The 13,865-nt window shown below is 38.6% G+C and overlaps 1 protein-coding gene across 2 annotated transcripts in view; it reads left to right on the plus strand.

Annotated features, from left to right (window-relative positions):
* Positions 1-13,865, plus strand: part of ANO4 (anoctamin 4) — a 230,554-nt gene that overhangs the window by 161,353 nt on the left and 55,336 nt on the right. For both annotated transcript variants that reach the window (XM_086610056.1, XM_086610057.1), the window contains one exon: positions 3,867-3,998. In XM_086610056.1, coding sequence (XP_086466182.1) covers positions 3,867-3,998 — 132 coding nt within the window. The remainder of the gene's footprint in view (positions 1-3,866; positions 3,999-13,865) is intronic.

Genomic DNA, 13,865 nt, shown 5'->3' on the forward strand with positions numbered 1-13,865 from the left:
AAAAAATGTACAGGCTTGGCAAAGACCAGATCATATTTTCATATTTAATACCACGGTGCTGTTGATGCAGTTTTACAAAAGGGTCTAGTAATTGATTCACTATCTCACTCTGAGGTCAGTGGAAAAACTCCCATGAACCTCTGACAGAGAAGAATTAAATTTGAAAAATCTGCATTTTGAAGTAAACAGCTGTATCGCTTTGGAGATAATGTCAGTAGATCCACCTCCATTGGAAAATAAATCACATATTATCACTCTGCAGTATGAGCATATTGAAAAGCATTTTGTATATTAAATTCCATAACACTGTGCTGGTGACATGAGAGTACAGCATTGATCTCACAGTATAGAATTTGCTTCTTTATATTAGCAAAAAACAAATGGGTTCTTTGTGGAGTTAAGACATTTTACCTAGTAGGCACAGGCTAATAGACAAGCACAGTTCTTCTAAAGCTTGTTGATACTCCCCACATTCCTTCCCCACTTTACAGTAAATACTGAAGCACCTATTTCCTTTGGAATTTGCCTTGATTTTAATTAAGAAATGGCTGCTTTGACTAAAGCAATATATTAAATGGAAGGAGTAGGTGAATATTCTAACATTTATATGTGGTATATGAAATTCTGCTTTACATTCATTTTCTTATGAGCCAGGATGTGATTTGAAGTCAGTATGGGAAGAGGTATGATCTTTTCCTGATTTTTCAGTTTCTGAGCAATGAGAACACTTGGCTAAAATCAACTTTTATGTTCAGGTCTATAAATAACTACTTGAAGCGGAAAAGCTATAATTGAATAGTGCTGGTGGGAAAAAAAAAGTCAGATTTATTTTCATTTATGTGAAACTCAGATATACAGCTTCAGTAAAAGCATCTATTTCCTCTCTGCTCTTAGTTCGGTGAAGATTACCAGTATCTGAAACTTTGGTCCATATTTTGAGTTAAGTCAAACATTATATTGACCTTTGGCAAAATTTATTTTAAAGAGCAATTTTGTTACAAGACAAAGCCCAGAGCAGGTCACTTGAAACTTGTGAACTTTCAGAGAGAATTTTCTCTCTGAAAAATTCTAGTGATCCCAAAATTTCAAATAACGACACTCCCCTAATACATTCTAGAGGAAAGGAGTGATATCAGATACCTATAAAGTACCTAGAACTCTACCTATATTGTAGTTAAAAACTGAACTAGCACAATACCGAACACTACAATATATGTAAAGCTCTTTCAAAGCTGTGCCACAGATAAAAATCAGTTTTGATTCAAAACATTTTCTTTCATTTTTCCTCACAGCCTTTTCATGTGAGGCTAACAAGCGTTTTTAAAGAAGGAATTTCAGAAGGGTATTATTATCAGATCTTCCAGTCTTCTCTTTCATTGTGGCTAACTCTACAGTGCCTTGTCACTCCATGTGGTCTATTATTGTTCTTATGTAGGTTGCTCTGCTTTCCAAACACCATCTCCCTGTTGAGCCGAGTATATAAGCATCTGGTGCTTCTCCATAGGGTTAAGCAATACATGGGTTAGTCATGAAGAAGTGCTAGACACTGTGTGTCTGTGTTTGTTAGCATCAAAGCCCCTCTTTCAGCTTTGTTCTTGAGAGATGCTCTTGTAGAGTACAAAGTCTGGGCTGATGGCTGATGGCACTGTTGGAGTGGCCTGGAGGCAGTTTAAGAGTTTGGTTATTTTTCTTTTCCAAGGAGATAACTGGGGTTTGTTCCCTAGGGATGGCTTTGCTGTACTGTATGTTCTGGGCCTTGCAGAAAGGTTTTGCAACCTTTTCAGACCTGTTTGCCAGCAGGCTCACCGAGCATGCCAAGTAATCTGAGCCTTGGGAACCGCAAACCTGTCAAATTCCGGGTACACTCTGTGAGAAGCCAACATGAATAATGCATTGCTCTTAAGTGGGGAAAGCACTCTGCGTGCACTGTGCCTGCTTGCCTGGTGTGATAAACCTGCAGCACGGGTATCTCAAACGTGCACATTGACTTGCAGGATGAATGGGAAAGGATTGCAGATTAGCAATGGTGTTAATAGCTTAGAGAATTCATACAATTTTAGTCAACAAATGAGCACGGAATGGGATATTTAGTAAACCCTTCTGCCTGATTCCTCTTCCCTTTTCCATACTCAAAGTCACTAAGCCTGCAGTATATATATATATATATATCATATACAGTAATGCAGAGCTTGTGGCCTTTACAAAGCAAAAACGATGCCATGAGAGAGGGAATCCCCCTGGAGAGAACTTAGATTTTCCCTTGTGGTTCCTATCAGTGTCTGCACAGACTAGCTCAAGGCTGTCAGGCTGGATACTGCAACTGGAAAGTTACAGTTATCAGGCCCTTTAGAGTGCTACAATCTGACATGTCGCCTGCGCTTGGGCACAGGCATTTGCAAACTTCCTCCTCCTGTGCTCTGAACTTCTGGGCCAGGGCAAACGCTCCCCATCAAGAGTTTATGATTAATTTAGTATAAATCTTATGTTATGTTCATATACACATTCCACTTCTTCCAAGCAGTCCTGATCGTAAATTTGACCCCAGCCTCCATGCTATTCCCAGAATGGGAATACTCAGACAATACTAAAACAAGTAAAGCTAATTTGTTTACAATTTTTAAATGTGACCATATTTAAAAATTAGCATTAGCTTTCCTATTCAAGGTAAAAATGGATGGATGAAGGTTGACTGTTCCAGGAAATATTATATGTATTTTAAATGAAATTATGTAATTTCACATCACTTTCCCAAACACATATCTGCTTGAGTATGGATTGCCCTCCCTCAAAGTGACTGTGCACAGCTCAGAGCATTTACTGGTCATGGTGTTATTGCACTGACTTCTGTCAAAAGAAAAGAAGCAACTACATTTCCAGTCCTTGAGCTTCATCCAGAACTGGACTTAAAGTTCAAAGGATGCTGATTCATGCCCTTTAGCTCCAGACCTGCAAAGATTCATCCAGTGACTGAAATACGTGCATAGTCCATAATTTGTAGTCTATACTTTTTTGCGGGCAAGGATCACTGAGTAGGGCTTGAAGGTGTTAAGAACTTCTGAGAGAGTAGAGCTTGTGCCAGACATATCTCTTCTTTCTTATATGTTTTTCATTATAACATTTTAGTTTGGATTTGGATTTGGTTTAGATTGTCTTCTCCATTCAGTTCTGATTCTTCCCTTTCCCTTCATTTCAGTGTGTATCTTTGCATGTGAGCACTTGCAGTTAAATCTGCCCTATCTCCAGCTTGATCTTAGTTTGCTTTCACCTTCTAAATGTAAGAATCTGAATAGCAGTCAAGTATTAGTCTATACAATGAGTATTCTGGTTTCATGGAGGTTATAGTGTTACAATACACTAGAATTGAACCAAATGAACAAAGTAGCCTATTTCTAATAACGTCAGTTATGAGGTAAGAATCTGTACGGAGAGCAGTAAAGGAATGCAACTTGCTGGGCTTTAGCTGCCAAAGCTCTCTGTCACAGTCTCTGCTGTTCTAATGTTTATATGTTCAAAGTCTAATGTATCAATTAAGCCTGAAATTAAACTAACTGAAAAGTTGAGAAATAAAGATTTAGAGAGTTGCCAAGAGCTTACTGGGTTTAATAAGATTTGTAACAGCATGTACCATCAGCACTGTTCTTCAGTTGAGACAAAATAACATGCGGCTCTGCTGAAAGCTGATTATTAATAGTCGGGTTCAGCACGTATAATTTGGTCTGCTGTGAAAAAGTCAAAAGACATTGTATCTTTCCTAGTTGTAAATATTAAGTGGCCTAGTTTGCCAGCATGTGTTCTTTGTAAGTGTTCTGTAATGTAATGAAAAAACAGTCTCAAATGCTTTTTCATATGCTTTTCCTGTGCTGCAGGATCGAGAAACAAATAAGCAGGTTTCGAGGATGGTTACCTAGAAAGCCAATGAAACTGGACAAGGAGACACTGCCAGATCTGGAGGAGAATGACTGCTATACTGCTCCATTCAGCCAACAAAGGATCCATCAGTGAGTATTTTATTATATCTTCATTACAAGATGAAAACTCTTCCTTCTGGATTCGCCTTGGAAAAAATTAATTTCTTCCTTCATATCTTGACTAGTGTCTTCAAATTAATTCTTTGTCACAAAAAGGGAAGGAGAGAGAGTCCTGAGAGAGCCTAAACTCTGTCTACATTTCTAATAATTAAAGGTCCAGCTCAAAGCTAAAGGAAATCAGTGGAAAAGTTTCTTTTAATTCACTGAAATTTCAGTTACATCTCTGAAGTAGTTAAAGTAGTTCTCAGGTCAGAATTTCAGTTCTTTTTTGTCTCTTAAAGATGTGATTAAAATTTCTTTTTCAACATTGTCTTTAGCATAATCAAAATTAGTCCTTCTAACATTGATGGTGGAAATAAACGGATACTGTGTTTCATTCCTAGTTAGGACTGTAGAACTAATGGAACTCTAAAGAAAGAAGAGAATGTTGTTTTCTTTGTATTTCTCTTTTACTTTTACGGAAGTAAAACTGCTTGCAAAATGCCAGTGCTAAGACCTATCAGTGACACTTGTCCAAGCATATCAATGGCATCAAGTTGCACCAATGTCACTAGTGAAACATTTGACTACAAGAAGCCTTTATTCACTTGCAAAATGCAAAACAGAAAAAGCCCCATGTGACTTTCAAATCCTATGTTGAATTTCAGGGCTGTCAAATTTTTGAGAAAGAGAATGTCTTATGTGTAGTTACAGTGTTTGTAATACTGAAAACAATCATTAACTATCTGAGAACAAAATCACAAAGAATAGGCAGCAATGACTAGGATACTAATAGAAGACACGATGAATTACAGGCAGCTCAAACTCTAAATATCTGAAATATGTGATTTTATTCAGGGCAAAGCCAAGTCGAGGCTTAAATGCCTCACTTTGTATGAACAGTTTCTCAAGGACTGGATTTATTAACTGCAATAGGAATGAATAGAACAGACCTCCTCTGCAATAAGTAGTGTCTTTCCAAATATAGCAGGAAAACAAAAACAACTGCAAATCTCCAAGGAAATTTCAGGAGAAGTCTGCTCCTAGCACCAGTCACCAGCCAGGGTCAGCTCCAGTAAATATCTGTGCCCTGAACAGATACCAGAATCAGACTACAAAGTCTTCTGATACTTCACCGAAAAGATGGGTCAGTTATTGTGCCCTGCAAGAGAAAAAGTAGGTGCAAATTAGTTCAAGAATAGACCAGTAAAAAAAATGAAGAAATTGGGATGTCCGTGTTGATGCTTTTATTAATAGTAATATTAACTATTAAATTCCCTTAAATTTACAACACATAAGAAAGTGGGGTTTTTTTGTGGCTGGAAGGAAAATTGGCATATATAAACTAGAATATTTTTTTAATTCTTCTGCCTCGCTTGTCTTTGTGTTGGTAAACTGGCAGGGGGGAGTTTGTTAAATACTGTGTTAGTTTCATTAACGTTCCTGCTGTCGTTTGGCACTTCCTTTACATCATTGCAGACTTGAAGCTCTACTCCCCAGCAGGCCTGACATTTTCTGATTTGCTTTCTGTGTAGTCTTCCTTTCCTTTTGTGTGGGCTTCAATAAAATGCTGGCTGAGCTGCCCTCCTTCTCCCAAAAGGTGCTGGCTTTAACAGGATTCTTGTGTTCCCGTTGTGCTTCAACCTGTTGGCTGTGTCTGTTTTACTCTGCTTCACTAAAATTTTGAAATATAATGACTTGTTCAATACTTGTCTAGTGAGTTGCATGCACGCATTTTAATTGTTCCAAAAATTTCAGGGTATGTTGGTAAGCAGAGCATTTCAGGAACAACTTTAGTATGTGCTTTCAATCTTTGATTGTGGAGTGTAAGTATCAAATAATTGGAAATGTTAAGTTCAAAAGAATTATTTTATCAGTATCAGTTAGCAATCAGGAAGTGTATTGTGTTGGGGTTTACTTACTTTGTGCAAATTGCTGGTTCTTCCAAGATGTACACAAACATTCTGTTGAAAGACCTGTATATGGCACGCTAATAGTAAAGATGCCTCCCTAAACATGGGGAAGGAATGAGTAGAATTGGATTTTTTTATTTATGTTTATCTCAACACCTATTAACTGATGTAGCCATTACTGTGACTAGCACCTTCATCTGTCTGAGTCGGTTGTGCCAGATGAGGATTTGATCACTGAGGACATGATTTCTCTTTAACCTCTACCCGCTGCTAAGTGTAGTAACCTTCACAGGGGCAGCACTGAAAATTGCCACCTGCTCAGACCAGTAACAGAAACACTCTAAGGTTGATAAAATCCTCCTCTGTATTAGATTACAGCTTCAGTTTTCAGTTGTCACTGTTGCATTACATAAGCTTTTATTTTTTTTAACGAATAAAAAGTTATTAATTGAATAAAATTGATTTTTTTTTCAAACCTCTCAAGTCTTTTCTTTAAATTTCAAACCCAGAGACCCACAATACTGGTTTAGGAATGCGAAGATAAATAGTTACTGAAATTCTTGAGCTGCAGAAATAGAGAATTGTCACCTACAATAATGTTATAAAAATTTAGCTTGCAGTTTGTTAGTGGTAAGAAAAGTCCATGCATTTTCATATTTGGTGTAGTTAAGGTTTTGCTGAAATGCTCTTGCCATGCTATATTTTCATTACAATGCAGTTAGAATGGAGTCTACATAATTGTCATGGGCAGTTACTTGTGGAGTTTACATTGTCTTCAACAAGTACAGCATCCTACAGGCTAGAGTAACAGTGATAGTCTCTTCCCTACTCTTGGGCTTTTAGATGTGACTCTACATCCCTTTCCGTTACACACTTGTGCCAAAAACTGATTCAGACAGAACATGCACAGGACAGCGTCAGTCCCAGTACCACATCAATGTCCAGCTGGCTGACATCACTGTTTAAGACTTTTAATCCAACATACGGTCTTTTTTTGAGGAAGAAAAATGTTTGTAACACATTGAGCTCTTCAAGTCCTCAGAGAATGGGGAATAAATGCAAGGCCTTGTGTACTGTGTAAAGGCAGTAGCTGCATAATGTCACTAATGTCTGCTTTTCTCTTTTACCAGGTCTTATGTACAGATTTTGAATTTCAAGCTTTTAGGAAAAAAAAAAATATTCTTGCAAATCTGGAATCCTAAGTGAGAAGAAGAGATGAGTGAGAAGTACATTAAACTGTTCTTTAAGAAATAGCCACAGGAGCCTAAAGCATATGATCAGTCTTTAATTACACTAACAAGGATTTTTCTGGCTTTTGTACAGGTATTTCTGGAGAGCAAGATATGTACTTTTGCCAGTTGCACATATAGAATCATAGAATGGTTAGGGTTGGAAGGGATCTCAAAGATCATCTAGTTCCAACCCCCCTGCCATGGGCAGGGAAACCCTCCACTACACCAGGTTGCCCAGAGCCTCATCCGTCCTGACCTTGAACACTTCCAGGGATGGGGCATCGACAACTTCTCTGGGCAACCTGTTCCAGTGCCTCACCACCCTCTGAGTGAAAAAATTCTTCCTTATATCTAATCTAAATCTCCCCTCTTTCAGTTTAAAGCCATTGCCCCTTGTCCTGTCTCTACACGCCCTTGTAAAAAGTCCCTCTCCAGCTTTCCTGTAGGCCCCCTTTAAGTACTGGAAGGCTGCTAGAAGATCACCCCAGAGCCTTCTCTTCTCCAGGCTGAACAGCCCCAACTCTCTCAGCCTGTCTTCATAGCAGAGGTGTTCCAGCCCTCGGATCATCTTCATGGCCCTCCTCTGGACCCACTCCAGTAGCTCCATGTCCTTCTTGTGCTGGGGACTCCAGAGCTGAACACAGTATTCCAGGTGGGGTCTCACGAGAGCAGAGTAGAGGCGCAGAATCACCTCCCTCGACCTGCTGGCCACGCTCCTTTTGATACAGCCCAGGATACGGTTGGCTTTCTGGGCTGCCAGCGCACATTGCCGGCTTATGTTGAGCTTCTCATCCACCAGCACTCCCAAGTCCTTTTCCTCAGGGCTGCTCTCAATCCATTCTCCTCCCAGCCTGTACTTGTGCTTGGGATTGCCCCAACCCACATGTAGGACCTTGCACTTGGCCTTGTTGAACTTCATGAGGTTCTCACAGGCCCACCTCTCCAGCCTGTCAAGGTCCCTCTGGATGGCATCCCTTCCCTCCAGCGTGTCCAAAACACCACACAACTTAGTGTCATCTGCAAACTTGCTGAGGGTGCACTTGATCCCACTGTCCATGTCACCAACAAAGATGTTAAATAGCACTGGCCCCAGCACTGACCCCTGAGGAACACCACTCGTCACTGGCCTATCTATGATTTCTGTCTTGTTAAAACTCAATGTTTATCTAAGACATGCTGAACAATCACTTAATGGCCATGTAGTGAATCGTTCACAAATGCAGCTATCTTGGAAGTATAAATCTCTATATGCTGAGTTTTCAGATAGGCTTTGTCATATACAATAGCTGGAGGCTGAAGAATTCTTCCTTCTTTCCTGTTTTTATGTGCTTTTAATTTTCTGAAATACTATTCCTTAAATATTCATATGAGCTTGTCCATGTTTGATGTTTGTCCAGATATTGCAATATTGCAATTTCAGTCTGGAATTCCTTATTTCTTCCTTTCTTCATAGCCTTAGATATTTTTCACCTCAACAAAGAACAGGCAGTTTATTTTTTTTTGATCTAGCCACAGTTTTCGCATTCAGGTCTTCAGTCTGATTCTGATGATGTTTGAAACATGGTCTTAGTAACTAACAGTTTTCATTTGTGATAGCTGCTTCTAAAAGCACAGAATGACAGATGACTGCCAGTGCTTACAATATGGAGTCTGGGGAGGAAAATAGTTAAGACCATAACCAGCAAGGCCCAATCAGGCCTCTTTTCAACAGGAACTAATATTTTTGACATACCAATGTACAATGAACATGTACAATTTGGGTAGATCATATTGACAGTCATTTTCTTTCTGCATTTTTCTTTCTCACTCAGATGGAAAAGGCCAGATGTGGAGAAAGGCTAACTTTCAGAAAAATACTAGATTTGTATTAAAAGACACAACTGCCCTCCCTCCAAAACATGCAAAGAAGAAAACTGCAAGAATCATGTTTGTGAGATGTGCCTATAACTTTTGCAGTGTGGATTCAGGTTTACTTTTAAAGGGATTATGGCATGCCTTGTAGGGTATATCACAAAATTGTCAGTACTAGAGAAGACCAAAATTCATCCTATTTCTTAAGCAACAGGAAATCTCTTTTTGGAGTAAAGAAGCTCTGCCTGGCTGAGGCAAGCATTTTGTTAGAATTCTGTGGAATACAAAATGATTTTCAAGATAGTCTTCTGGGTAGTATCTCTCTTCTGCAGCCACAGCTTGGGAAGGACTTTATTTATGCCAGAATATTTCTTCTGGAAATTATCAGCTACAAGAATGCACAGTTCACAATATGTGAGAAATGTTTTCCATCGGACATGAGGATAATTATTTTTCTACTACATCTTATTTTTTTATGTAGTAAACTGCTAGTCAGCTGGGAATAGTAACAGTTGTAATTAGCTGCAACTTCTTAGATAGCTGTATACTAGCTAGGAAGATGTTTTAAGTTGCTGCTTAGAGATTTCAAACTTTATATCAGGAGCTGTTTCCCCTTCTTTTTCTTCCAAAGGCAATTATCTCTCTGGTTAAGTATTAATCTAATATATAATTGAATAAACCACTTAAAAATAAATATCTATTACTTCAGTGAAAATAAAATTTAAAAATTGCTCAATTAGGATGACTAGGGCAATATCTGTGTTAATTGAACAAAAATGGCCCTGTAAACCAAAGGTTAATGAAGTTATTCTCATTTGTACTATAACCCCTTCTGGTACATGAGGATCGTGTCCTGTATCTGCGTCAGATTTCCAAGATACATTTCTCTGGATGGACTTAGATTTTAAGCTTTCTCTGGTGCTCATTTGACCCTAATAAATCCCATTCCCACCAAGATGATCTGTGCCAATGTTCCCCTGAGCTGCTTCACCCCAAGATCAGGTATGGGTCAGGGAGCTGCCACCACTGGGAATCGAGGCACGGGGCTGCATGGACTCTTACTTGTTACTTATTATTACAGAATAATAGCTCTATTTTTGCAAATGGCTTTTTATAAGCAGAGAATCACAATTCTGTAAGATTCCTGCACTTTATCAGACTTTTGCACAACCAAATTTGGAAATGTCCTGTAATGTTTGGGGTTTTTTTTAATTCTTTCTGATTCTGGAATTTCTAATTACCTGGCAAACTGAATAAAACAGGGCATCTCTGAAAAAATTCATAAAGTTCATTCTATCTCAGATAAATATTCCTGAGCGAACCAATTCAAATTAAAAAGTGATTTGGGTGGCAGAGCGATTTAGGGGGAAGGGCAAAGGAAGGTGGAGCAGAGATTCAAATGCTTTCACGGCTCTTGATTTTGCTTCAGCAGTTGTGAGGCTGCGCTGTGCCAAATCTGAAACAGACAATGACAACGCCACTAATACATTCTTCATCCCAAAGTGATTCTGGTTTAGGTGCATGATGTGAAAAATCCCTGATAACCACTAATAAACATTTTCTATTAGATAAACCAAAAAGCCATCTACAGTCTTAAAAGTCACACAAAATGAAAATAAACAGAAAGTGATAATAATATGCCCATTTTCAAACAAATAAACTACAGGGATGCGTGCTAGTATTCTCACTGGAATACTGCAGGTTCATCTTGTTGCTGCTACTACAACTGATTATTTTCTTTCTCTTATGTTAAATGAGGTAAAAACCTGCTATTGCCTCAGCCAAGAACAGCTAGATACTGCCAGTGGTTTACCTGGAAGTGCAGAGGATTGGGCATTTTTCCTGTACTGAAGAATACCCTTCTCATAGAGTGATTGCTACTTGGAACAACATCTGTGCTTTTAGTTTGAACTGCTTCCAGCAGTAGGCATTTGCTTGGAACTTACTTTTTGGTATGGCAAGTGTCAGACATCGAATGTTTCAGTATCTGGGCTTCCTGTGGAGTAGATGCACATTGATACACGCGTGCACACATCCTCGCTTTGTAGCTTTGTAACCAGGCCATGAGTGTTCAGCTTTCAGGTTCTATACGCTACCAGTACAGGAGAAAATAGCCTTTTCTTGCCTTTTGTTTCTCCAAAATAAATTGAAAAGTAAAACCATTTTGTTTTCAAATGGGTGTTAGACAAAAATTCAAGAGCTAAATTTACCCCAAAAGGGTTTTTACCCCCTGCAAAATTACCAGGGAGAATGTATGAACAGCAATTCACTGACAGTTTGTTCTTGGTTGAATTTACTTTGAGTGCCTTTTTTGGACAACAGTTAGTTTTTCTGTGCTCTGTTATCCATAGAAAGATAGTTTGAAATCTCCAGTTCAGAGTCTAATTAAGAAAGCTACAAATATAATTTCAAAGCAATTAACCTTCACTGACTCTCCATGTTGCTTACAGTAGGAATGTAAGAGCAATATTTCCACAATGACATTTTTAAAAGGGACTTTAATTAAGGATCAACTCTGGAACCTTTCCTGCCAGAAGTGCTCTCATTATCTTCATTGGGATTTTCCTTTCAAGTAAGAACAGCTCAAACAAATAAGACTTACAGGACCAGGCTAATGGTTATAACTGTTGTCAAACAAATCACTGGCTTTATTATCTACCTATACATTAACTTCATGGGTAATAAAAAAAATAGTGTATTAATCCTTACTCATTTTTTGTCTCACAAATGAGATGACAAAGTGATCAAAACTTTCAATGAACAGCTTCCTAAATAAAGCCTAAGCTCTTACTGAGCCTGAAAACAAGCTGTATTGCTCCTATGAATATTCAAACCCTTATGCATATTGAAATTCTAACAAGGGCAGCAGAAAGAGAACAGCTGAGGAAATGGTTCCATCGGAAAGCAATAAGGGTTAAAAAGCTCTCTAGAAAGCCTCTGCCTTATGCAGTTTATATCTGATGAATGTTTATCTACACCTAGTTTGGAAATATCTTCAGCTCTGGCCTCTGTGAACCGAAATTTGAAGATGGAGATTCTCCATAGACTGAAAAAGACCTCCTTCTCTGAATTCCTCATTGGATGCTTTAGACCATGAAATAGCCTTGATGGCTATTCTGTGAGTATGGATTTACCACTCACATTCAGAAAGAAGACAATCTGGAGCACAAAAATTTTGGAGGAAGAAATGCCCATACAGTATAGGAGAGAAGGGTGGTGGTAGAAGGGGGTAAGTCCTACACTGAACAGCACGATTCTCATCCGACATGAGCAACTCTTGTGATTTTTGGGATTAATTGAAACCTCCCTGACATTGTCCTAGTTTACGTCAACCTCTAACTGGGATGTTGTAACACATAGTTACAACTACTTGAGCTATTCTCAACCTTTCAATGCCTCCCACTCATGTCTGCCTATTTTTGTTTCCTGTGCCAGAGCTCCCTACCCCCTTGGTTATGGTGATACAGCTCTTTCTGGGGCTACTCTATAGATAATTTCACATAAATGATCTGAGTATCTGAGATAAACAAAAGAAAAAAAAACTGTGATTTTTATACTCAAATATAGGTGAGGATTATTTTTAACCTTTTCCACATGCAATTCCATCCCAAAACAATGATATTGTTAGGGATAGCCCAGGACATCAAGAGGATTCATTTTGGCACTCCTTTTTTACCTCCAGTAAACTCTAGCATCTCTTCTGCATCCATGTCTCCATGAGAAATGTTAGAAAACAATGAAGGATATGTTCTTGGCCTACTCTAGTCATGGTGAGTTCTCCCTCTCATCTTCCCCTCCTGCCCACGGATGCCTTTTAATGGCACAAGGATGGGCAGGGCAGAACCTCTACAGCTTGTACACTTATACATGTTTTAGGACTGCTTCAGCTAGCTCTGGAATAGGCAGAGGTCTTCATGGCAATTATCATACTGAGGTGATCACATCTGCTTCACAGACACATTTGGTTGTTCCTTCTCAACCAGGTGAGATCAAAAGCGATAACAACCCAATTGCTATGTTTACAAATTAATGCAAATGACTGAAGTGTTTGTTTAAACAAGTCGTTCTTCTTTCTTTTTATTGTTGCATAATGTTTGATTTTAGCCTTTTTTTCATTTAGGACTCATGAAAATAGAAGTGACTAAACGTAGAAAACCTGATTAACCTGCTTGTCCAGAAAAGCTGTTGAAATAACTACTTGTAGTTGCAGTATGACATCATCATGATAACAGATGGGCAAAATAACTTTATATCACAAGGAGAATAGATTAACATTATTGATGTTACCTGGATCAGTGTTGCTAGTTTCCCAGATAAGGTGATTCAACTCTCAATTGAAACCTACAAGAAGTCATAGCTAAGTCAGAAGAAAAATTACTGTGCTGGTTTGTGATGACAGTTGGGGTTTTTTTTGCCAAACTCCTAAAAATTACTATTTTGTATACTAACTACTTTCAACTAAATTTGAAACAGCTTTACCAAAAGCTGTAACTGTCTCAAAGATAAGCACAGTTTTATTTACTTTGTGAGTATCAGCAGCTTGAAATGGAATAGTGGTCAAAAATTGTGCCTATGCAGAAAAGGCAGTGGCCAGTGCACACCAATTGTATGTGCTAGTTGGTAGCAGCCCATTGGTAAATTGGCATGTACATGGTGGTCAGCTAATATGTATATATCCAATTACTTTTAATAGGTAACTGTAGGGCATATGTAGGACTTTGGGAACAGTAGGGATGTGGGAGGAAGCCAGACGTACAGCACTGAATAGATTTTGGACACAGAAGTGACTTGTGAGTATCTAGGCTGGAGTGGGACATGAGACATGAGATAGTAACCTCTAGAAAAACAGGTTTCATTAATTA

This window comes from Tauraco erythrolophus, chromosome 4 (genome assembly GCF_009769465.1).
Source record: "Tauraco erythrolophus isolate bTauEry1 chromosome 4, bTauEry1.pri, whole genome shotgun sequence".
Taxonomy (NCBI): domain Eukaryota; kingdom Metazoa; phylum Chordata; class Aves; order Musophagiformes; family Musophagidae; genus Tauraco; species Tauraco erythrolophus.